Source organism: Pollicipes pollicipes, unplaced genomic scaffold (assembly GCF_011947565.3).
Source record: "Pollicipes pollicipes isolate AB1234 unplaced genomic scaffold, Ppol_2.1 Scaffold_4219;HRSCAF=4965_pilon_pilon_pilon, whole genome shotgun sequence".
NCBI classification, from domain to species: Eukaryota; Metazoa; Arthropoda; class Thecostraca; order Pollicipedomorpha; family Pollicipedidae; genus Pollicipes; species Pollicipes pollicipes.
This window is the reverse complement of record NW_023596448.1, coordinates 24,567,893-24,594,556: the sequence shown is the minus strand read 5'-3', so window position 1 is coordinate 24,594,556 and position 26,664 is coordinate 24,567,893. Positions and strand designations below refer to the sequence as shown.

Sequence of the window (26,664 nt, the reverse complement as noted above, 5' to 3'; positions counted from 1 at the left end):
CCTGTCCGACGCCGCAGCCGGCGGGAGGGGCGGACGGCTGACGGGAGGGGCGGGACAGCAGCCTGTTGCGCCTTCAGTCTCGCCGAGCGCTCCCGGTCGTCGTCGCAGGAGGGCGGCCGCCGACAGCGTGCGGAGGGGCGTCGGCGACGCCACGCCCACGCGTCAGCACCGCGGCGTCGCGACACAGAGACACGCGACCTGTCCTGGTAATGTATTCACTACCTGAGTAGACCAGTAGCAAATGAGCAGAAAACTTCTCTCCACCGCCCTCTCCGCCGCTCAACACACGATCAGAGACATAATCATACGAGGTAAATCCAAGGTAAAAAGAACAGCCGCCGACTGCTACCTACGGAGAGAGCAGACACGCACCGACTGCCCGGCCGTCAAGCCGCGAACACCGCGCTGGGGGCCGCCGCCGCCCCCGCCCCGACGCGCCTAGCGGCCGCCGCTCTCAGGAGACCGGCTGCGGCAGCTTGAACTCGCGCCGGATGTAGAAGAGGATGTAGGCCTTGCACCGCGCCACCTGCTCCTCCTCCGCCCGCCGCACAGTGCTGTCGTTGAAGTGGTACCACGCGCCTGCGGGCGCGGCGGCGAGACGCGTCATAAGGCGGCTTCTTTCTATTTGGAGGGGGGGGGGGGGCGATGCACACGTTCCCACCACGATACACGCTTTCATGTTAGTCCACGTGCTGGGTTTTGGCATTCCACGATACATTCAGCGCAAAAGACTTCTGAATCTGAAGTGAAGATGTCCCGATGACATCCTTTGCAAGACCTTTCATTGAAACATTCCGGCCTTCAAACTAGCCTTTCCTTGGTAAGTTTGACACGATGGATCATGACGCTGTCACCTGCGGGCAAGGGGTTGCAACAAGGGCGCGCTTTTGTTGTCATCTATTTAGTGACGTGGAACTGAATCAGCTGCGGTGAGGCAGCGACCTAGAGGTAGACGGCAGTGCGCCAAGCAGCACCATAACCCCACATTCGCCAAGAAGCACGGCACGGCACGAAGCGGACCGAACAAGCTCTCTGGCCCTTCCATCTCCACACTTCCACAAATGCCAAAGTTGCCGACGTCCTCTTCCCTCCCCCAACGTGTCCAGCGACGTCGCCCCGCTCAGAGTTTCTGCGCTGGAGGAAGGGGAGGGGGCGGAGAGCATACCGAGAGCACACCAACGGGGAGCTATACCCCCCCCCCCCTCCCCCCGGCGACCGGCCGCGACCTACGGCAACACAACGCGCCGAGAGTGGGCACCTCCGCCGACGCCTCCAGCCTCCAGCCAGGCCACACATCACCGCACCGACAGCCGCGGGGGCCCCCCACAAACACTGGCGACAGTAACGAGGCGCCCGCGCGGCCCGCGGCGTCCGCAAAAACGCCGCCGGCGCAAACAAACACGCCATTTGCCAAGCCTCGTCGCCGAGCCGACGTCGACGGAGAGTCGGGGATGCGATAAATGTGAGTCTCTTGGAAGTCCGCGCCCTGACATCAAATTACATTTGTAGCATTAACGCAATTCATGACGATTCTATGCAAACACGCTAAATGAGCTCCCGGAACGCTGGAGTGCAATCAATGTGAATTCCCCGAAGTCCGCGCATAGACCTTACGGCAGGCTCCCATCGAACTCTGCAGTTGAAGTGTTTCAGCAATACAGGACGCTTTTATCCAACTGGGAGGTCTAAATTTATGGCGAAAAGGTCATCTCACCCGACTAACGGGGACTTTGCAGCGACTCTTCAATCCATCCGCTTCCCTGCCGCGACCTATCTAGCGCCTCTTCATCCCACCCACGTCACTACCATACCGAGGACTATGCAACACTCCTTCATCCCGCTCACGTCACAACCATACCGAGGACCATCCAACACTCCTTCATCCCACCCACGTCACAACCATACCGACGACCATCCAACACTCTTTCACCCAGCCCACGTCACTACCATACCGAGGACGACGCAACACTCCTTCATCCAACCCACGTCACAACCATACCGAGGACCATCCAACACTCCTTCATCCCACCCACGTCACAACCATACCGAGGACCATCCAACACTCCTTCATCCAGCCCACGTCACTACCATACCGAGGACGACGCAACACTCCTTCATCCAACCCACGTCACAACCATACCGAGGGTCATCCAACACTCCTTCATCCAACCCACGTCACAACCATACCGAGGACCATCCAACACTCCTTCATCCAGCCCACCGTCACTAACCATACCCAGGACCATCCAACACTCCTTCATCCCACCCACGTCACACCATACCGAGGACCATCCAACACTCCTTCATCCCACCCACGTCACAACCATACCGAGGGCCATCCAACACTCCTTCATCCGCCCACGTCACAACCATACCGAGGACCATCCAACACTCCTTCATCCCACCCACGTCACAACCATACCGAGGACATCCAACACTCCTTCATCCCACCCACGTCACAACCATACCGAGGACATCCAACACTCCTTCATCCAGCCCACGTCACTACCATACCGAGGACATCCAACACTCCTTCATCCCGCCACGTCACACCATACCGAGAACCATCCAACACTCCTTCATCCCCCCCGTCCACAACCATACCGAGGGCCATCCAAACACTTCCTTCACTCCCGGCCCACGTCGCCTACCATACCGGGGACCATCCAACACTCCTTCATCCAGCACCACGTCACTACCATACCGAGGACGACGCAACACTCCCTCATCCACGGCCCATGCCACTACCATACCGAGGACCATCCAACATCGCCTTCATCCAGCCCACGTCACTACCATACCGAAGACGACGCAACACTCCTTCATCCAGCCACACGTCGCCTACCATCCCGAGGGACGACGCAACACTCCTTACATCCAGCCCACGTCGCCTTACCATACCGAGGACCATCCAAACGCTCTTCATCCCACCCATGTCACTACCATACCGCACGACCCACGCAACACCTCTTCATGCCCACCCACGTCACTAGCGAGGACCTTGCAGCACCCATTCGTCCCACCCACATCACTAGCGAGGACTGTGCAGCACCCACCCGTCCCACCCAAATCACTCGCGAGGATAATGCAGCTCCTATCGCGTCCCACTCACGGCACCAGCGAGGACCATGCAGCACCTTTTCAGCCCGCCCGGCGGCGGCGCCCCGGCTCACCGGCGTTGCTGGCGAAGGCCGTGTAGTGGCCGGAGCCGGCGCCCGAGCCATGGTGCACGATCACGGCGGCCAGGTCGTACAGCTGGCGGCCGGCGGCGGAGCGGCGCGTCTCGTGGCGCCGGCCCAGCAGGTACGGCGACATATCGAGCGCGCGCACCGGAAATGTCAGCGGCACGTCCACCTTGGTCCGGTAGTTGTTGCACCAGCGGAACCGCTTCACGTGCACGCATAGCACCTGTCGGCACGAGGGGTGGGGGGGGGGGGGGGTAGGTGGACGCCGATCTGGTGGTCACATGGTCCCGCTTCGGGACCAGCCGCAGCAGTCAAGGCGAGCATGGGTGGACGCACGGCTGTGGCGACACAAGGGCCGCAGTTCTCGCGCGCGCAGCGTCTCCGGGGGCGGAGGCGACGGTACAGGTCAGGCAATGCCGGGTATCATCTCCCGCTGCCTCCGGCCGTCTGAGGAGTGGCTCGGGTGACAGCACGCGCGGCGAGCGGCTCGGGTTCACGTTATCATCTGGCAGAGGCAGAGAATGTAGGCCTCGCAGCATTCTGCGCGTCTCAGCAGCCGAATTGCAATTCGCAATGAAAATATTGCGGTCCGGACTGGCGGATATTGCCGCCTACTCGAAAGTGCGCCAGTGGAGACGTAAACGCACCCACAAAATGGCCGAATGCGTTGGTTATAAATCAGTTGTGAATCAGTCTTACCTTTTCACGTGTCTGAAGTGACTACCATGACGTTGCCGAGATCCGAATCCAAACTCACGTACTTGACGGCGATTACCACCACTGGACAAACCGGGCGGAACACCTATGATTTCTTACTTTAATTCGCATATACCGTGACCAACGGCTCTTCACTGCCTCCCTCCAGTACGCGGCATTTGTTCTTGGCAAACACATCCAATTACAGCGGCCGGCAGGCCTGCAAGCACCATAACTTGGAAAAATGCCTTCCGCTCACACTGTGACATTCAAACATGATCCAGTGACGCCATCAACGCACCGACGCTCTTCCCGGTAGTAATGTTTCCTACGAACACTGGTGCGCGTACACACTGAACCAGCGTGAACAGAAGTTCATCCAAGAGAAAGCGCTCCGTCAGATATCCGACTACATCATCAAATTACAAACAGCGGCGCTGTATCTCGCTATACCTCGAAACGCTGCATCTCGCTATACCTCGAAACGACCGGTCAGTTTTTCATACTGACATGCCTGAAGTGGACCGAGTGACAGTGACGGCGGTAAGAGCGAAGTCTGAACTGATCAAAACCAGGCGCTCTGAAGCGGCTCCCACCACTCAAACGGCGCGCACGCGTGAAGCTACCTGTCACGGCCAGAATGCGCCGTCGGCTATGCGAAGTGTCAATGCAGCCACGGCGCCGCCGCCCTTCAATGCTTTTCATCAGGGTGTCAAGCGCCAATAGAATCGTGACGTCACGCACGGGCGCGAGCGTGATGGGATCCAAATCAGCCACGCGGAGGCAGCCGAACGAAAAACGCCATTCATTACAGGTGCTCAAGTAGCCGCGCGCGGAGCGTCCGCCGATGACAGCAAACGCTGCGAGACATCGGACGTGCTAAAACGTACACAACACCAAGAGACACTACTACGCCGTTTACCGACACGTGCCACGGACCGAGCGGCAATAGTCTCGAGCAGTTCAGACAAACGAATCATTTCAGGGCGCGACCCGGAACGTCGCTGGGACGCGGAGCCGCACCCATCGCTCGAAACAAACACAGATGACTCGAGTCTGCCCGGCACGCAGGTCACACCGTCCGCCACAGACCACCCGGATGCGAGACCTGGTGCTCTGACCGGTCGGCGAAGGGCGACGCTCTGACCGGGCGGCGCTCCGGCCAGCCGGCGGAAGGCGGCGGCCGGCGCGGCTGGCGCGGCACTCACGTTCGGCAGCTGCCGGATCCAGAACTTCTTGGTCGACTTCTGACGCTGCTTGCACGTGTTGCAGTGGTACAACTCGGTGTCGGCCAGCTCCTCCACGTCCAGAAAGAGGTCCAGGCAGTCTGCGGAGCAGGGGAAGGGCACGCGCTCAGTCGCCACCACACCACACCGGCTCAGGCCGCGCTGCCAGCCAGAGGGGGACGCGAACTAGGAGACATCCAGACAGCTAGAGGGGAGGGGGAGGCGGTACACACTTGGCTACCGCTCGCACGGCCGCGAGTCGAACGGCTGTAATCACGGCCTGGCCAGGGAAGCGCTTCACATGGAGGGAAGCTCGCATGTCTCCGGCCGGAGGAAGCAGCGAGGGAGGGAGGCGGGGGGGAGGGGGGGGGGGGCAGTCAGTCGCAGTGGACACGTCGGCGACCCGACTTGGCTACCAAGTGGTCCGGCGGCCTCTGAGAAGGCTGGCGAAAGAGCCGCAGAACGGCCGGAGGTGAGAAAGGGGAGCAGGAGAGAAAGAGGTGTGCGATTACCAGGGCGGTTACGGTTACCAGGGCGCGGTAATGAAGTTTCAGCCAGCTGCCAGGGTAGTTAAGACGAAATAAAGGATTCTTGGATGCCTTCTTGTGCCTTGTTTGTCCCACGAATAGACAAGACAGTCCGCCTTCCGCCAATTCAAGCATTTCAGGCTGAAAGCACACGCTCTTGGAGCGCGGCGCGTTCTTTAGCTAATTGCCGGCGAGTCCTTGAAAATTCAGGACGCGTGCGGGTCGTAAATGAACTATAACCCTCACCTTAAAAGATCAGAATGCTTCTTTTTACACAGCAGGAAACACGAGCCGCATCGATTGTCTACGCCAAGATGGCTCTTCAACCATAACCTATAACTAAGCAACACCATCATGACAGTAATTACACCACCTCTCAACCAGACGAGACAAATTTCAGAACGCGCTGGGATGCTAGCTTCATCTTCTTATTTTTAGTGGAATCTTTTGACGTAACGCCGCAGACGAGACTATACTAGGACGAATACCAATTCCCCGCCATGTTGGAGATCCAGCTGCAACTCCAATTCGCCGAAAACTTACAACCGTGCTCTCAACAACGATCTCATTTCAAGCCCAGACACTATATTTGGGATGGGCATGCCTATCGCCCACCACGACTGGCTGAACGTGCCAAAATGAGAAGGTTTGGACCACATGTTGTGTAACACGTGCAGTCAAACAATGCGGTAGCATTCGCCTCTGCCGGCAGACAAATTACTCAAATCCTTCCCCTCACTACGAAAGAGTCGCGGTTCTGTCAAACCGGTGAACAATAGGAAAGGAGGCCGTTCAACGCCAGTGAGCTCATGTAGTAGGGAAGGAAGGGGCAGCACGGACTTCTTAATTCTGCCTCACATCCTGGTGGAGTTTGAGGTGCCAGTGTCAGGAACGCTCGCAATCAGTCATCGATGCTCTTGTTTTTCAATAGTGGTCAAAATCGGATACAAATCTGTTATATTTTCGAACGATTTTGAAAAAGATGTCATCCTGCGGGGGTGGCACCCATCGTGGGGCTACACCGCCAGTCGTTTCTCGGTACAGTCCGTATAAGTGCAGCAAAGGTTGCGGCCGTTTAACCAACACGTTTGGAATCACAAATTTTGTAGGAAGAGTAGCCTGTACGTGTAACACCGCATCAAAATTGTACCAATGACTCTAGGCTATGTCCTGACCCGAAGTGGGTGGAACGTCTCAACATCTCCAACTTTTCTTTTTTCAGATTTGCCCATTTTTTTCTTTTCAGGGTTCAAGATCTCAAATCTCACGTGATATCGGAGTTTGTATTGTATTATTTGACGACAGATATCCGGAGAGTTGAAAAACACCGAAGTTGTTGTACCTTCGAAGCATACTCACTTCTTACAACTGTTCCACGGTTAATCAGCAAATCTCTATCCTATCCTTTACACTGCAAAGATTAAGTCCTATTTCTTTTCTCATTTCATTGCACTGTGGACAACCGTGCTGTTGGACCCGTTATTGCACGTTTCATGCACCCAACGGCTGCATCCACTACAAACAAGTCACACGTCATCCTCCCGACCACTCCTGAGCAGCACATACAGATGGCATATGTACTGAGAACACTTTTTAGTGGCCTTTTCTTCCTGTTGTTTCTTTCCTGTTCTACTTTAGCTTTCCTCTGCCTTGTTTACAAGGCATTCAGTGCTTTTCACCTGGGCATTCTCCTCCAGTCGCCTTTAATCGGGGGAGCTAGTCATCACGAGGGCTGTGCCTCTTCGTTTCCGTCGGAGCCGGTCATCACGAGGGCTGTGCCTCTCCGTCTCCGTCGGAGCTAGTCATCACGAGGGCTGTGCCTCTCCGTCTCCGTCGGAGCCGGTCATCACGAGGGCTGTGTCTCTCCGTTTCCGTCGGAGCTGGTCATCACGAGGGCCGTACCTCTCCGTTTCCGCCGGAGCTGGTCATCACGAGGACTGTGCCTCTCCGTTTCCGTCGGAGCTGGTCATCACGAGGGCTGGCCTCTCCGTTTCCGCCGGAGTTGGTCATCACGAGGGCTGTGCCTCTCCGTTTCCGTCGGAGCTGGTCGTCACGAGGGATGTACCTTTCCGTCTCCGTCGGAGCTGGTCGTCACGAGGGATGTACCTCTCCGTTTCCGCCGCAGCTGGTCATCACGAGGGCTGTGCCTCTCCGTTTCCGTCGGAGCTGGTCATCACGAGGGCTGTGCCTCTTCGTTTCCGCCGGAGCTGGTCATCACGAGGGCTGTGCCTCTCCGTCTCCGCCGAAGCTGGTCATCACGAGGGATGTGCCTCTCCGTTTCCGCCGGAGCTGGTCATCACGAGGGCTGTGCCTCTCCGTTTCCGCCGGAGCTGGTCATCACGAGGGCTGTGCCTCTCCGTTTCCGCCGGAGCTGGTCATCACGAGGGCTGTGCCTCTCCGTTTCCGTCGGAGCTGGTCATCACGAGGGCTGTGCCTCTCCGTTTCCGCCGGAGCTGGTCATCACGAGGAATGTGCCTGTCCGTTTCCGCCAACTTTTGTCTTTTTGAGGCACGAAGACTATTGGAAGAGGGATTATGTCATCTATTGGGCCGTTGGGTGACGGTGTAGTCGGGGTGCCGTGCTGCGCCGGTACCACCGGAGTGCCGTGCTGTGGCTGTGCCGGTGTTGACACAGTGCCGTGCTGAAGCTGCGACACCAAAAATGGAAGCACAGAAAGGAAAAGAGAAACATAGACAGGTAATACAAATTTCGTGTCGCTCCACTCGACCGCCTTTTTGCTAGGCCCTGGAAACATTAGGAGGAAAAAGTTCTGTAATCCTTGCCTAGGCCGCTAAGACCATGTCTTCAATTGAAACAAAAGCCATCAAACCGGAACTGTTGAAAAGACGATTTTTTTCAGAGATTTAAAGATAAAACATAAAAGTATAACTTGAACAGAAAATATACCGAGGCTCTCCTTCCAACTGCCACTCTAGTACGGCAATGGGTACAAAATATTTTATGGAATAACGCTTCCATGCAAGGCGCGTAGCTACAGAATGCTTTAGGGTGCGCAGTGAACAGAAAATACACGCAGCATTGCAGGACCGTATCTACCAAAGTTCTTAAGCTTATGCAAAACCCGGCGGTGGAAGTGGTGGGCATCTAAAGCATGTGGCATGCGGGCGGTGGTGGTGGTGATAGGTGATGGGCATCGTAAAGATCGCACGAAGATAGTAGCCGTACCTCGGGAGTCAAAAATGACATCGTAGTACATATACCAGAATTTGAGCTCATCTGTCACCTTTCGCTTCAAAAATGCCTTGTATCCGTAGGTTGCAACCGTATGATATTGATTGTGCTCCGCAAGTCTGGCAGGTGGTCCCCGAGCGGTCTTTGGGAATCCCGGTAGTACCCTAATCACATTTTTGCAATGCAATTCTACTGATGCGAGGGAGCTTCGTTGCGGTAAAATGGAAACAGGTGCCCCTTGGTGACAATACGAGCGAAGAATATATTTTCTCCTGCAAAAAGGGTTTACGAATAGGGGACGCACACCTCAGCCCCCCCCCCCCCTTGGCGCTGTCTCTGGCTACAAAAAAGCTAATTAGTAATTCGGGATTTGATTTGCACTTTATTTCTAATGATAATCATTCATTTTTCCATCCACCCAATCCTCTGTGTCGCTTAAATTCTTGAACAACACCGCTTGGGGTAGCACCGCCCATGGTGGGATAGCCCCGCCGAAACGGGCGGTGTTACCTCAAAGGCCTACCAACTTAAGAGGAGTGTAGATGCGTCATTACCGATTCACCAGGTATAATCCATGTTGCGCAAACTGGGCGCAAATACCTCCGAACCCCGAAGAAACTGCCGTTTCATATGACCCAGCACTGCTCTGTCCACTTCTGAGGGCGGAAAGTGCTCCGCTTTAACATCACTACATGCAAAAGTAAAGAACGTTGCATTTCAGCTCGATTAAATCAGAGCGTCGCGACGTCCTCTCCTCTTCGGTGCCACGGTCGAAAAGGCCCGTCAGCTGTGAGATATCATGAGATATTATATCATATATATGCAATATCACATATTCCTGACATTGGAGGGGGTAGTGTTCCCCAAAGGGCGGTGCTGCCCCCCCCCCCCCTCTTTCTCAGGTTTTTCCAATCAAGCGTAAGTACAATGGACCAGAAATGCACTGAAAATAACCAACCTGCCTTGGCTGGTTACTTACATCCCTTTCCCATTTCTAAAACTAATCACAGCTAGCAAAAACTGCAGCCGCCCGGATCCTGGACGACAAAGGCAAGCCCGCCCCGCAGAGGCCTCGTTGGAAACGCCATCGCACTCTGAACACTCGGTACCCGCCTGTATGCTCCCCGCCGCCACACCAGCGCGGGGTAAATACAGCGCGGCCGCCACTGAGCAGCCGCTGCCGGCGCACCCACCCAGCGCGCTCGAGCCCCGCTCCTTTACGAAGGGGGCCAGCTCATCTAAACGGAGTTAATTGGGCCACTTCCCCACAACTGGGCTGCATGCCACGCCATACTATGATATATATATATATATACATATATATATATATATATATATATATATGCCATGATGTTTGTCAGCTCCGTTTGAACCTGCTTCGATCTCGACAACCCGTTCTCTCGCGACAACCCGCCTTAACGCAAAACTAATAATCGACACATGCGCACTGGTTGGGGATAGCCCCCTCCCAGGACACTTGTTTGACAAATTTTGCAAATCTTACGTTGGGCTTCACGTTGAGTACCTCTTAAAGGTGTGATTTTCCCAGCATATCAATCCACTTTCTATGAACCTCCTATATATCAAATGTCTGCTCCGCACCCTGTCCGAGGCAACACACGTTGCCTCGCGGCGGACGCGCAGGCCGCGAGGAAGATGGCGCCGCGGGTCTGGGGAATCATGCCGCCGTCCGCCCCTCCCCCCCCCCCCCCCAACACACATATGCCATCTCTTGCATCTTATTGTGCGGAACGCCGCATCGCGCGTGTTCCGTCGCCGGCTGGCATGGCCTTGTGCGTGATGCAGCTCTACACCGGAAATGCGGCACAAGTTGGCGTGGCGCGTCAACGGCGCGCCAGCGACTGTAGCGCCAACATAAGCGCTCCGATTACGCATTTGCATCCGGTGCGTCCGATCTGAGCCCAGGCGCATCCGGTTTGAACCAACGCCCTTCCCCATGCTACCCGAGACGGTGTACGCTCTATCCAATCCTAGCTCACCATATCATCCAGTATATCATCACACATGATTCTGAAGAGCAGGAGATACAGGGGGGGGGGGGGGGGCACCGCCTTGCATCAGGGTCCAGGAATTGCGCGCGGGTTGTCATGGAGATCTTCTCAGCAAGGTCACGGGAATTTAGCTCATCACGGGAGCGCGCGAGTCCTGCGCAAGCCACGCGCTCACGTGGCAAAAGCAGTTTCATGCGTTTCGGTGCGCGCAATCAGTTGCCACGCCGCCGGTTATTTTGGGCGGGGAGACTCTGCAACACTAATTGCTTGAAGAATGAGACGGGGGTGCTGCGCACCAGGCCTTCAGCGGACTCGCAGAGAGACCCGGGGACCGCCCGCGTCGCGGAACACCGTCAAACAGAGCACCTCCTTTCTCACGGCACGAGGACAGTTAACACCATCTCTCAGGAGGGTAACAGAGATGTCTTGAAGCAAACGAGCGGAAGTTGCCCCTGCCAGCGGAAGCATGAAACGTGTGAATGACAGTGCACACACCAACCGCGTTGTTGTTAGTGGCTCGGAAAAAGGCATGGAGCGAGAACGGTGAGTGGCATGATGCCTTAGGAACTCGACCGACCAACAGCACGGCACGCCCCTAAGCTTCAAGGGGTTCGCGGTACGGGGGAGCGTTGATTGGAGTGCGGCGAATTTCGGGCGACACGAGCTGGCCGTAGAATGCTGCAGTTACCCAGAATGGCTTCCGAATGATAAATAACGTGTGTCGATCCCGATCGTGCTGCGAGGTGAAATGCTCGATACCGCAAGCGATGACCGTCGAGTCGACTCTGGTAATATCACTTTACGATGGAGTACGGCCCTCAGGCCGCAAAGCTTCCATAGGACATTGTTATTTACGAGTAAGTTCCCCAGACAGCTGAACACGGCTGTGTTTTAGCTGGTCCGCCGATCAGCTACCATGCAATTGACATACTTGTCGTGTGCTTTCCTCTCTGATTTGACGCACCGATAAGTTCGCTGACCCAACGTCGATCCGGGCTCACGACAAATCTCCGACGGAATCGAATCTGGCCTGACTGAAGTCAAACGGCGCTGATTCCGGAGTCAATCACAGCGCCGCCCAGAGGCCAGCAAAAAGCTGGCTGTACGCTCAACAGCCAATACACGATCTGAGTTGATCGTAGAGTACTTGAAAATTAGTAACTGTGGCAATTGGCACTTGGCAATTGTGCTCACGCTGCACTAAGTTCTACGCGCACCTCAGTGAGAAGTCTGTTCGACAAAATGGGCACATTCGCGAACACATGGACGCGTCGACATAATGGGCACAACTGCGAACAGATGGGCTTTTCAGCACAAACGACAAAAAACCCTGGTCAATAAAAACGGCCAATAAGCCCAGACATCGCCTGAGCATGTGAAAGCCACGTGGCATGCATTCTCTCGCAGTCAAATCCTTCGCAAAACCGTTTCAGGGGGAGGGGAGGGAACGATCCTGGTTTGGTGGTTTGGGACCTTTCGCAGTGGCTTTAAAAGCTGGGCACTACAGACGTGACCTCGACCAGTGGGATAAAGCCCAGTTGAAAACGGGCGGGAAATCACAATTTTTCTTCTGCAGCGCAGCACAGGCCACTCGGCTCACTAGGCCACAAGCTTGGTGCCGAGTTCCACCAGGACTTCTCCGGCTTTCGGTACGCCGCGGGGCGAGCTGACCGCCCCGACCCCGGGGGCCCCGCTAGTGCCAACAGTGAGCCCAGCCAAGGGTGAAGCGGGGGCCCTCAGTCAGCCAGCGGCGCACTCTATCCAGGGCTTGTCGCCTCCTGTGCGTTGTGGCCCCCAGAGAAAACTGTTATTCCCTGTCAGGCTTTGAACGGGGTTTGTTCGAAAATGCGGTACGGTTTGTTGTGGTTTTCTTTTTAAATGTTGTGCGATTGGGCTGACACGAGCACTCAAAACGAATAACACGATCTGAAATTTGGCGCAGAATAGCAATGTATGCAGAGGAGCAACTAATGACCGTGCCATCTTAAAACCGATCGCTGGTACGCAAAAATGACACATAACCTCGCTAACCTTAACAGATGCCCGAATAGGCCTGGGGAAAACTGATCAGCCGTTACCAGAAGCCAGTGCATGGAATAAAACAATCATCCCAACGAGCAGGGAAGACAGGACTGTCTAATTTCATCTCGACGGACAGAAGTAGCAAAGGGCAGCCTACCTCATCATAGGGGTTCAACATGGGCCTTCCTCACCAGAAACACGGCAGACGACCCACTTTACAACCAGAAGGGGCGCGTGACAACTGACTTTCCAGCCAACCAGAACTACAATGGAAGAGACTGCCCACCGCCCACCGACCACCCCGAAGACCTGGCCTGCGCGCCCACAACGCCGCCGCAGCCGGCGCCTCACCGGCCAGCGAGCAGGCGGGCGGCGGCTCGGCGTCCTTCGGCTTCCGCTGCTGCAGGAACCGGTCCGGGATGTCGAGCGACAGGTCCAGGAACGGGTCCTGCTTCTTCGACTCAGTCCGACAGATCAGACACGTCACCTGCGGACATCGACGGGTGTGACGGGGCTGTGGCAGGTGTCACAAGTCTGTGACATGTGTGACGGATATGTGACACGTGTGACAGATATGTGGCAAGCGCGACGGATTTTCGGCATGCGTGACGGATCTGTGACAGGTGTGACCGGTCAGTGACAAGTGTGACGGGTTTGTAATGTATATGACAAGTGTGACGGGTTTGTAATGTATATGACATGTTTTACGGGCCTATGACAGGTGTGAAGAATCTGTGAGGTCTGAAGGATCTGTGACATGTGTGACGGATCTGTGGAAGGTGTAGTGGGTAAATGACAGGTGTGACGGGCCTGTTACATATGCGACGGATATGTGACATGTGTGACGGGTCTCTGGCAGGCATGACAGCACCTATGGCAGGCGATATGTGCGCGTGCCGCAGGTAGGTCTGCGTCAGCTCCCAGATCGCCGACGCCAGGATCACCACGCTGGGAATTCCCACACCAATCCCTTGCTTCCGCGCGATTAACATTCGACACAGATCACATTTCATAACAACTCTACACGATATTTCAAGTCGTCAGCAGGCCACGAGAGTGCTCACAACAAGCGGTATGGTTTAATCGATTGATTGATGGACGTATATTTTGTGCAATACCGAATCAGCCCTGGGCTATTGCAACCCACGTCAGCAGATGAATGAACGGCTTATAGGTTATGAAGACAAGGACAGTCATTCAAAAACAAACGCACTGCAGCGCACGCAAATAAGCGCTTGTTACGACTTCGCCGCACAAACAGGTCCTGACATCTTCAGATGTCCCACGAGATGTCTCTTCAAGTGTTTTCGGAAAGAGACCATCGGGAAGTAGTCGAAGACAGTCCGAGAGTTCGTTACACGCTTGGGTGCGGGAATGGAAAAACGTCGTTTTCCCTTGTCAGTACGCGAACGAGACATAACTGGATCACTGTCCTGCCTCGTGGGTCGACCGCGCCCTCCGCCCACAGCGCGGAGCACGCCAGTTAGTACGGCTCGCCTGAATGGAGGATCATGTGGATGAGTGAGGGTGGTGTGATACCTGCCTCGATCCGCAGCGGAGAGAGCCTCTAAGCCTCTGATGAGGGTCCGAAACATTATTTATTACTTTTGCGTCCAAAAGTAAGTTTCGCAGCAGAGCCGGGACACTTTTTAACACTTTTTGAACCCTGGCCACATTGAGCTGTGAGCCACTGCCGTATACTGATATGCAATAACGGACCTGTCACAGAACCGGGGCATGCACCGGAGTGGCCAGGAGACTGGCGGGGAGCCTGTACTCCAGATGTGGTCGACTACCTAAGGAACCGAAACAGTGTTTACTGACATGCGAAACGTATGAATTCCAACTCAGACTTCGAGCAAAGATGGGTCCGAGATTCTTTCTTCCAAATAGAGGACACGAAGGTGAGAGCAGAATTTGAAAGTAACGTGGGGAACGATGCGGATACTTTGTCGGCTTCCAAGCAGCATCAGCTGCGTTTTATCAGCATCGACTGTAAGGCCGTTAGATCCGAGCCAATCTTCAAGTGGCCGCGACATACTCCAAACGAGCAATGGCGCTATGTAGCGGAGATCTGGGATCACTGATCAACATCCGGGTATCATCCGCGTCCTGGACTACCACAGCGTCCTCCACGAAACCACTCAGCTCGTTCGCGACTACGCTGAAGAGGAGAGGTCCCATTGTGGATCCCTGGAATACACCGATGCTGTTCGGAAGTTTAGAGGAGCCTTTCGAGGTGCCCGAGCGGTCAATGAGACTGACGCTTTGGGTGTGATTGCGAAGGCAGGGGAAAACCAAGAGGATCAATGCCGCGAGCGCACAGTTTGTAGACGAGTTCTGAGTGCTCCGAGTTCCGAGTCTGCCACATCAAAACAGTTGTTGAGATCAACAGCAGCGATCCTTCTCCCCGGTCATTTGCGGATAGGATGCGGTCGGAAATGGCGATCAACGCGGTCTCAGTGAAGTGATATACAGTTTCTTACGGATGAGAAGAAAACCTGGTTCTTAAGCTATATGATACATTCGGCGAGCATTCACAATGATGCGGCAGTACCATATCTCGTTAACATGATGTAACACCCCCACCCACCCCTCATTCACTTCGCTCCAGCTTCACTTCCATCCGCCACAAACGCGTCCACCGCGGCCTTACATCCGCGCGCGCCCTAACCTCATCCTGGTAGTACTAATCGTTCTCACATCAAACTCCTGGAGGCAGTTGTTCTCACGTTAATTCCCCCGCGGCAACATTCTCACCCCGTTCACCTGGCACCAATCATTCTCATCCCGTGCTTCTGTCAGCAACCGATCTCGCCCCGTTCTCAAAGTGCCAAACGTTCTCGCCTCGTTCTCCCAGCGTCAATCGTTCTCACCTCGTTCTGGAGCGTGCCGCCGAAGACGGACGTCACGACCGATTGTTTGCCGGGCGAGGGCGGCGGGCCAGCCACCGGCCGCGGCTCCCGCATGTCCGGCAACAGCGCCAGCATCTCCGTGTGCAGCCGGTCCAGCATGTAGCGCAGGAACTCGTGCGCGTCCTGCTGCTGGTACCCCCTGCAGCGAAGAGTGGCAAGGCGCTGGTGAGCTTGGGTGGAGTAACGTGTAATGCAATGGGACTTCACATCGCTCAGCACGTTTTTGTATGAGACCTTGACAGGTGGCAGTGGTCAGAGAGATGTTCACCTTGCATAACTTCACTACCTAGAAAATAGCGTCATTTTTTAAGACTCGTCGCATGCACCGTTTGCTGAGTGGCGTTTGGACTAGGGTCCCCCCTGAACATGACCTGTTGCCTGCACAGTAACCCCGGCATCAGCTGTCCCAACTGCGGACTCAAGCTGCCCCAGCCTGTTCGCCAAATAGTGATAGAGATGCTTAGCGAGTAATGCAGTCATGGCACGGGCGCCAGGTGCCAAACATCCCTCCTTCGCCGAGAAGGTCAGGCGCCTGAGGTGGGAATTAAGTCAGCGGGGAGATGTGCTCAAAACGCGCGGCGTCTGCCAATCGTCGCACGTTAAGACCAGCGCGCAGGCCAATATACAACAGGGGAAACATTGGAACGAGTCCCAACAGCTTAACCTGATCACACACAGACGCGTATCAGTCATGATAATCAAGCCTTCAAAAACATCGCCTTTCAAACGCAAATTCATACATAACGCGTGCACACACCGTCCATAACGTCCCGTACATCAGCCTTCCTAACAAGCACGTTCCGGAACCCTGAGCGGGCATAAATCGCCGACCACCCCGGGATCAGGCCCATACATCACCGGCGCCAGCGGTGGTGATGGCCGCTTTCGATCAAAAGCCGGCGGCCGTATCTTATAACGGGCGCGCGTGACTGCCGGCAGCGCTCGGCACGTGCCTTCCGATGCGACAAATGGAGCACGTCACCGTGGCGCGCGCAGTCCATCATCTCCCGTTATGGGACGGCGGGGGCGGGGGGGGGGACGACACTATTGTACGGCGTACTCGGCGCCGTGTGCCAGCAAAGGCACCGCCAGCCTGCACGGGCGGCCGGGCCGGGACCACTGGTCTGAACTGGGACCACTGGTCTGAACTGGGACCGCTGGCCGGACTGGGACCACTGGCCGGACTGGGACCACTGGCCTGAGCTGAGACCACAGGCCGGACTAGGACCAATGGTCGAACTGGGACTGCTGATCTTAACTGGGACCACTGGCCGGACTGGGACCATTGGTCGGACTGGGACGACTGTCCTTAACTGGGACCGCTAGCTGGACTGAGACCACCGGCCCGAAATCGGACCACTGGCCTGAGCTGGGACCACTGCCGGGACTGAGACAACTGCCCTGAGCTGGGATCACTGGCAGGACTAGGACCAATGACCGAACTAGGACCACCCGCCGGACTGGGACCACTGGCCGAACTACTGGCCTTAACCGGGCCATCACTGGCCGGAACAAACACCACAGATTTGGACCGAGGTACCGGCGGTCTGAGCCTGAGCACGGAACACTGACTCGACGGGTGCGTAACGTAACTGGGACTGGGTCACAAATGCCAAAGGACACCAAACAGGGCGACTCATCTTGACAGCCCCTGCGTGACTGGGTCAAGGCGTCCACAGGATTCAATCAAAAGGGATCAACGAGTTTACGTCCGTCCCCCCGCCCTTCCCTCTCCCTCCAGCTCCCAGACGGCCAAAAAGCAGTAACTTGTTCAGTTTCAGGTAGGGTTTCGGGAAGGTGTCGCTGCATTCAGGAACTTGCCCACTTCCAAGACTTCACCCGACACCAGCGATTTGAACCCCGACTTTGATCTCAGCAGCGATCCTCGTCAGCACCTTAGCAGCGTTCCTGCGCACTCAATGTCAATACGCAGCGGTCCGCCTTTGACCTCCCCCCCCCCATCCCCACCCCACCACTCACCTGATCCGGCTCACCGCCGACCTCAGCAGCGGCCGCTCTGCCCTGCACCACTAACCTGAAGCGCGGCACGACCTTCCAGATCACCGAGAAGAGCGCCTCGGGCGAGATGGCGCCGGAGGCGGTGCTCAGCTCTACCAGCACCTTGCGCAGCTCCTCCGTCATCAGCTCGCCGTTCAGGTCGCGGGTGCTGCGCGTCACCTGGCGCGCCGGGTCAGTGTCAGGTCAGGGGTCAGGCGGGCGCGGCGAGCACGTATGGCAGGGGTCATGGTCACCGGCGGGGTCGCGGGGGTCACAGCCGGGCCTCTTCAGACGCCGTGGGTCGAAAGAAGGGGGGGGGGGGGCGCCGTGGCGGCGGATTCTAAGACGCCAACTGAGGCAAAGTCAAGGTCACTCAACGGCAAGATGTAACGCGGACCAAACCCGACCCGCGACGTACAACGAGCTCAGCGGACAGTGTGGATGTACCCCCGGTCAGGTGGGTTCAGGGTCGTCTCATGAAAGGGAAGAGAGGAGTCACATGAAGACAGGGGGAGACCCCCGGTAAGACTCGCACGAGCACGCCGCCTCACTGGCGCTCCAGCTGGGCCGAAGTTGGGACTGAGGGCGCGGCGGGCGGCCGCAGCAGGTCAGAATAGGTCACCGTTTTTAGTTTCTAATGGGCAACGTCCGGGCCATCCCCACCGGGGGGGGGGGGGGGGGGGGACGGGAGACGGTACGGATGACGCCGCAGGAGCCAACGGGGCCGACCGTGAACCGTGCAGCGGCCCGACGCACATCACCAGCCGGCGACGGGTGGTGATGTGCGTGTCGTGATTTTTACGTGTCATGTTCTTTTATGACGTATATATTTACATATTTGTATATATATATATATATATATATATATATATATTACGTGTTATACTTTACATTTTTACGATTTAATTACGTAACACCGAACCTTGCAGCGCGTAACATAACCCATTACGGGACGGTCGCCACCTAGTCGGTGGCATCTCGTGCGTTGCCATTGGTGCAATGGGGCGCAATGACGTGAACAGAGCGCTACGAGGTTGAAGCTTCTCCCTGCAATATCGGCTGGAATCGGTCACGTGCCGCTGAGCCGTCAGGCAGGTCACGTGCCAGCCGGCTCGGAACCCGGCCGTGCGCCGCCGCGTGCCCCCGCTTGACAGGAGCGCTAAGGGGGACCCGACCGTACGTCGGCGCGGCCGGCGTACGGTCGCGAGGCCGACCGCGGGGGCGGCGGTGGGGGCGGCGGCGGCGGCGGCCCGCCGGCGCCGGCGCGAGGCTCGTACCATCACCGCCCACGCAAGCCTCGCTCGGGACCTGATCTAAACGGCTGCCGTAGCCGATCGGACCGGCACGCTCGCTGAGTGGCGTCGAAATATGATTGGTCGCGACCCGTGACGTCACCAGTCGCCGGCAGATTTAGCGCTGTCGGCCGCTGGAAATGACTTCGTCTCGAACGGCGCTGGGACTTTGATCAGCCTTAGATAAAATAAGGTCAGCCCCTAGATCTCCTTGCCCAGAGCCGCCCCCAAGCCGTTGCATGGGACGTCCCGCGCAGCCAAAACCACGCGGCCCGTACAAACCCACGTGACATTATCTCCCGAGACGCCACAGGCAGCGACTTCAGGACGCCGTTGACCCAGAAAAACGTCGCTCGCCAGTCGCGGCGAGGCACCAACACGGGGTCCGCACGGACCATTGCGTAGTGCACGCAACAGCATTTCGCCACACGTATTCTTATCTGGGCTGGTCCAATGCTGTTCAGATAACCTCCGCTGACGTATGGCTCGCCGGCGTAATGCAATTTACTTGGTGATGACGCGTCGAAGGCCAAAGCTCCGTCATTCTGTCAGCTTTTTCATAATTAGATCCCATCCCAGGCACGGACAGCGTGCCAGCCGGCATTTCGTCGGCCCGCCGCGAGCGAGAAGGCGCGGTCTGACAGAAGTCAACAAATGCTGGGTGGATGCCGAGGAGACGAGTGCCGCTTCCGGACGCACGCAGCTTTCCATGATTCTATCTTATCCTTAGTAGGTGATAGGTAAGTCACCAACGCACGTAAACATCATGACCACAGACATCGCTACATCACGGTGCGAACTGAGCCGGTGAAAAATTCCCGCGGCGGGAATCGAACGCAATCTACCCCGTAGTCTTCAGCTCTGCGCCTTGACCTCTCAGCCTCCCATGTGGCCACTCAATCCCCAACACCTGACCACCATCCCGCAACAGGTGTCCGCGCCGTCCGTCGCGGCGACGTCGGCCGAGCGCGACTCGCGCCGCCGGCGCGCTATTTCCGTGCGCGCCATTTCCGGAGATGGGCTCCTAATCCCGGGCCGGGTCGGCGGCGCGTCAGCATTACGCGGCGGCAGGCAGGCGCGCCGATGCGGGTGGAACGGCGGCAGGTCACCGCCCCCCCCCCCCCCCCCCGCTCGTCAGCCGGGCGTGGTCAGCGACGCCTCGGCCTCACCGGCCGGCAGAGGCTGGGCGATGCACGTGAGAGGGTATCGCCAATGCGGGCGGAACGGCGACAGGTCACCACGCGCCGCCCTCCCCACCCGTCAGCCGGGCATGGTCAGCGACGCCTCGGCCTCACCGGCCGGCAGAGGCTGGGCGATGCACGTGAGAGGGTATCGCCAATGCGGGTGGAACGGCGACAGGTCACCGAGTGCCACTCTCCCCACTCGTCAGCCGGGCGTGGCTGTAGTTGATTAAGAGTTTTAGGGCGCACCGATTACTGAGGTCATTTGCGCCTATAACAGTTAAATGACTACCTACGCGTATACATGGCTAAAAAATAGCAACGCCTCAGCCTCATCGGTCGACCGAGGCCGGGTGGTGCGCGCGTGACCAGCTGTTTCAGGTTTGGTCGCTGGCGTTGGCGCTTTCGACGCACTCAGCTGCTGAGGCTACATGACGTCTCCTGCTTCTCTGGTGGGAAGAGCGCCATCGCGGCGGAGAATCGAACCCCCGTACATCTGGTTTCCCGGACATGCAGGGGTTAACCATAACTGCACTGTCGGCACCCGGTGTTTTGGGTTCAACTGGCATTCATTGCACGTCCGCCTGACGTGTGATGTGGAACCGACGCAAGACATGTGTGTCCGCCGCCTCTTCTTTCCATCAACGCCTGAGTACACCAGGCTAATGGCGTAAACGGTCAGCTGTGCTTTTCTGATCAAATGTTCACAACTTTTCTTTGGTACTGCGATTGGCTGGGCGTGCATATGTGGTTTACGCCGCGTTTACCACTCACTATGCCGGAACAGAACTTTTCAGCCAGATCTTATGATTCATATTGTTCTTCCCACCTTTGATGAATATAACACGCGCCTTTCCTTCGCGACACGACATGTTGCGGCGCATAACTCAGAGCTCCATTTTCCTTTTACAAACGTTTTGATACGATCAGCGTCTACATGGGTGACCTCGTCAAATTCAAGTCCGGATGACATGATAAATAATACACAAACCCGCCAGCCGGATCTGTTTCCAGCGTCGCCAATCCCCAAACGTGAATTCTTCACAGGCACACACACCGGGAACCACGCCCTGCGTGATAACGACTGGAGTTTGGTTTCGAGACGGGCTCCTGCGGGCCCCGGGAATGAGACATATTCAGGTCCGCCCGGCGACGCGCAACAGGGCTCTTCTCATTAATGACGTAACTCGACGCCGGCCGCCCGGTTTGCGGGGAACCCCACCACCGGAGGACGCCGCGGGTCCCGTACGGCACACACGCCACCGGCCGCTCAGTCCCCCAGCTTCGCCAGCCCCCCCCCCCCCCCTCCCCCACACGTCCACAGCCGCACGGCCGCGTCTGTACTCCCAGGCGGGCGTGACGAAGCGGGGGGGGGGGAGGGGGCGGGGGGGCATCCGTCATCGGCCCCCGGCGGAGGCGGCGCGCCCGCTCCACACAAGAGCGCCGCAGCGGCCGGCCGGCGCCGGCCGCACGAGCGTACCCGCCAGCCGTTGCCGAACGAGGCGCGGCGCTCCTCACACGGAGCGTGAACACGACAAGAATGACGTCATGCACGCCGCCGTCGGGCGCTGACAGCGAGCCGTGAGGCAGATGTCGGCGATGCGCGTCGCAAGGGCGGCGCTGGAGCCGCGTTTAACGTGCGCCGCGAACGGTTCAAAGGCGCCGGGGCAACGCGCCGCCACCCTGTGATCGGCACCACGTTTACGGTATTGTTTACTAAGCTGGACATTGCTCCAGGTTAGGAGGTACAAACCCGAGCTCTGCCTATTGAATGAGGGTCACGATAGTCCGTGATTTCGTCTCCCAAATCGTGTTGCGAAAAAAGTAACCACTGTCCACATGACCGGACTGAGCATTCGGGTAGTCACGATCATCCGAGTGTCTGTGAAAAAGCATAGACAACTGCATAATACACTCGGTATTGGTCTTGGGCTCTATAAACAGTACACCTTGCAAAAATAATACTGAATGTATCTATTGCACCGTTAAAATCGAAAGATTTGCGATACGAGATATTTCGTTACATTTAAGATGAAATTACACATGTTTGGTCAATGCATACTACGCTTGGCCCTGCTCCGCCTTCGTATCTGGTTATACAACTTGCCTTATTCACACATGTAGTGCAGCACGGCAGATTTTCATGCCGACCTTCGACACCTGCCTTTCACCCACGCCGACATTATCCCAATCCGCTACTCAATTCGAGACCAGTGTAGCCCAGTACATATACACCTGACCGAGTGTTCCAGTACCAAAACCAATCCGAAGCCACCAGCTCTGCTACAGAGCACCCGCCACGCGAGGACATGCACGAGGGCATGGCTCATCCCTGCTAAGCGTGCTCCCCACATTTTCATTTTCAGAACGCTACCAGCGCGTGACGTATGAAAAATACTTCCGTGACAACCTATGTGACGAAAAATTCACACCATGGAGCGCACGCTAGCAGACTTCATTCATCGAAGTGCTTATAATGATGTGATGTCGGCACATAAGTCACGGCATGACAAAAAAGGCAATTACCACGGCATGCTACGCCTCAGCGGCGCACCGCGAGACACCCCAATATTGCCCGAGCAAGCATCAAACAACACGTGACTTTGACAATTGTCTACCATCCGATCTCCAATGGTTTCCATTCCCAATTTTCCTCAGATTCCACGTGGCACCACCTACACACGGGATGTCCAGAAGCTTGCCATGCGAACCAGGTCGTGACCCACCTTATCAAAAGACCTGGGCTTCCACGCTGTGCGCCGTCTCCGGCCAAGTCGCTGCACCGCATCTTGTCACAATGAAAGCGGCACGCGCACTTCCGACGCCTCCGCCGTCTCGACTCTGAAGTGTTCGTGTGAGGTCGAGCTCACCAAGCCAGGCGCCATCTGCCGGCCTCCGAAACCGCGGCGCGATGCCGGCCGCCGGAACGAGGCTCATCTTCAGACCCCGCCCGCCGCCCGCGACCGTACACATACACCTGGCCGAACGTTCCAGTACCAAAACCAATCCAAAACCATCAGCTCTGCTACAGAGCACCCGCCACATGAGGACTGGTGACTGGACCCGCTACCGGCGACTGATCGAGCGGGCGCCACCTGGCCACTGCTCAGATAACATTCGCGTTAACGGGACTAGGTCCGCTACGGGTAAAGTAGTTCGGCTGAAGAAGCTGCTTACGCTGACCCCGCGCGAATACACCCTGAAGTCGGTTGACCACAACATAATACCCGTTAGGTCACGTCGATTTATCGTCGCCGCGATCGTCAGCCTCAACACGAGAGCGATCTCAGCTTTGCCAGACTCTATGAAAATCTGTGCAGGTGAATGCTTGGTGGGTCGAGGGAGCGGTCCGCGCCGACAGCTGTTGCCATTCTGCCGTTGTGAGAACATCGAGCGGCGGGCTATCTAAAGAGCTTCTATCCCGATCTCAACCCGTTTTCTGCACCATTGGTCTCCATGGTGGTCATTGCATTAACGCCACATGAGTTTGCATAACGCGACCAACGGATGCAGCGGAAGCACGTCCAGGAGGAAGCGAACGGAAGACCTGAACACCGAGAGGCAGTTCCCTGTAACATTTGGCTTCCCTGCGCTTACAGCCTTCCCTGCGCTCACAATCCTTATATGCTGGAAATCATATCTTTGCCCAATGAAAACAGACATCTCGCACACAACCGTGCATTGAAAAGCGTCCCAATACGAAGCGCCCTCCTGCTCTCCTGATGGGTAATAGACACAGGACCTCACCGAACAACTGGGAAAGCGCGGTTGTTCCACGCTCATCTCGGCTTCGATCCTCAGCGCTACACTCTTAAGTCAGCTCTGAAGCATCTCGAGCCCACGCAAGCAGGAGCCAGCACCGGCGCTCTGTTGTATCCCCCATCATAAGCTGTTTCGGTCACAATGAAAAGTACATGAAGGAATTGGCCACGCGCGAGTGTCAGCTCTATAGATGTGAATCGCGAGCCGGTAAATGGACCAATTGAAAACCGAGAGCAGACATTCCACGACTTCCACCGCGCATAGACCACGATGTCCATGTGCGCTAGCGAGACCTTTGATGGTCAGCTTAATTGCAAGGGGTTCAGGCAACGCGGCGGCACAAAAGAAGCGGATATCACAAGGGCTCACTAATAACCGGCTTTCAGCAAACGCTGGACGTCCTCGTTGTGCAAGGAAATCAAAATTAACTACGCTTCCAAGCACATTTCACGTTTCTCTTGTTGTCCTTCATCTCGACATGTGAAATGTGAAAATGTGACAATGGTGAAAAATGACAAAATTGACACCACGACATTGAAATGTCTCTTTCAACCATCCATGCGCATGCTACGTTCTCCTTGGAAGAACACAACGCAGCTATCGGCCGAGATGAACGCCGAGTCCAAAGCGCTCGAACTAAGCCCCTCTTTTTTGTCTCGCCTTTATGCGCAGCGCGTGCACTTGCAAAAAAAAAACGACTCAATCGCGATGCTTCTAATAGATTCTCGTAGCCGGACGCAGACAAACGCACACGGCGCAACTACAATAATCGCAGCAAATTTGATGACAGCTCCAGGGACAATGCAGCGCAATGGTCATTGGTTTAAGGCCGCGGAACACTATTGCCGGCCAGCGCATTCATTTTAGAACGACGCGGTGACTCACGCCCCGAAGCGGCCATATACAATGTGTGAAGATCGGACCCGCCCAGTCCGGCCAGCCTGAATCCACGCCTTCCTGGCTTCAGTCAAGATCGCCAGCCGAACGGCCGCCCCTGACATCCGCCCACCTTGTGTTGCCGCGCGCAACTGCTGCTGCACGTTCGCACTGTCGTGCGAAGCCACGGCACCTGGGGAGGACATCCTCGCTCCCATCCCTAACCACCACCCTGCACCCTACGTCATCTCACCTGGCCGGATCTTGCTCCTGCCGTTCTGCACGCGCACCTTGATGATTCGGCCAGGTCGGGCACTCTTCATGTAGCTACGGAACTCCTGGATGTTGCTGTGGCGAAGACGAAGGCGCACATCAGTGGAAGGTGGCTCGAGGTGAGCAGCGGCGGGGAGGGGGGCGGGGGGGGGGGCTGAAACTGAAGGGAACGGGGGATAGCGGGCGGGGTTGTGACTGGACATGCTTTCGACGAATCGGGGGAGAGGGGCGGGAGGGCTGGAAGTAGCGGGTCGGAGGCGGAGCTCACACAGAAGGTGGCAGCTGCGGTTGGTACTGTAAACGACAGAAGAACACAGCTGCGCCGGACCTGTGAGCTGACAGATGGGACCAGTGGTGATGAAAGCGGGACCAGGGATGATGGAACCGAGATCAGTAATTATGGGAGCGGGACCGGGATGAAATGCGCGGACGGGGTGATCAGAGCGGTTCCGGGGGATCAGAGCGGGACCGGGGATGATCAGAGCTGTTCCGGGGGTGATGGGACGGACCGGGGTGATGGACGGGACCGGAGGTGATGGCGGACGGGGTGATGGCCGGACCGGAGTGATGGACGGGGACCGGGGGTGACCGGGACCGGAGGGTGATGGGAGCGGGACCGGATGACCGGAGGGACCGGGATGGGAGCGGGATCGGGGATGATGAAGCGGGCGGGGGGATGGAGGCGCGACCGAGGGTGATGGCAGCATGAGCGACAACGGCCGCCACCGCTGGGCGGGACCGGGCCGCAAACCAACACCACGGCCGACACGCAGCCGCCGGTCGTCAGCTTTGACAGATGGGCACGCGGAAGGGTTGGCACACCCCCCGCCCCCCGGGAGGCGACACACGACATGTGACGGAGCGCGGCCAGGCCGCGGCAGAGGACGGTGGGCGCAGGCCGCGTCCCTGCATTAGCCTCTGTCTGATTCCAGCTGCACAGGCGAGAGCGCCGCCGGCAACACGTTACCTTCGAGAATGACGGCGAGCCGGTGGCAATATAGAGTGAATGAATAATTCAAACCGCTGGGCAGTAATCAATGCCTGGCGTACTATTTGAGCCGTTTTACTGTGGCCCTACGGTATTGCGAATTGACGAACTTGCGTTTGATGTTTCGGCAAATGCAGCTTGTTCACGCGATCCAAAAACCCTCATGATAACCAGGTGTGTTCACGCGAACCAGAACCATTAATGACAACGTTTTGGCATCACGCGAATTACAGCACTATCCAAACGTCGAAACACATCTATAAGTCACACCCCGTGAGCGTGTCGCAACGTGGTGCGAAACGCTGTGACCTTACCAGCCCCACCCACACTGTCATGTATCAGAGAAAGCGAATAGGCCGCACATCGTGTCAGTTCCGTCCAGGGCGAGGCAGCAGCGCAGACTCGCGGGCCGCACCGCCTTGTTTCCCGCAAGCCGACTGACTGGCAGTGTCACTCTCGGCGGCATTTGTAAACGGAGTAGTGCTGGCAAGTTTAACGCAATTTCAGACAACACAATGG

The 26,664-nt window shown here is 56.8% G+C and overlaps 1 protein-coding gene across 1 annotated transcript; it reads right to left on the bottom strand.

Moving 5' to 3' along the window:
- Nucleotides 1–206: 206 nt before the first annotated feature.
- LOC119095037 (ubiquitin carboxyl-terminal hydrolase 3) lies at nucleotides 207–26,480 on the bottom strand. The gene is made up of 9 exons (XM_037217939.1): nucleotides 26,473–26,480; nucleotides 25,138–25,232; nucleotides 21,765–21,814; nucleotides 17,811–17,953; nucleotides 15,737–15,914; nucleotides 13,212–13,347; nucleotides 5,090–5,208; nucleotides 3,174–3,408; nucleotides 207–579 (listed from the first exon to the last, which is right to left on the bottom strand). Exons 1-9 carry the CDS (start codon nucleotides 26,478–26,480, stop codon nucleotides 455–457), a joined length of 1,089 nt encoding a protein of 362 aa, XP_037073834.1. The 3' UTR covers nucleotides 207–454.
- Between the last annotated feature and the right edge of the window lie 184 nt (nucleotides 26,481–26,664).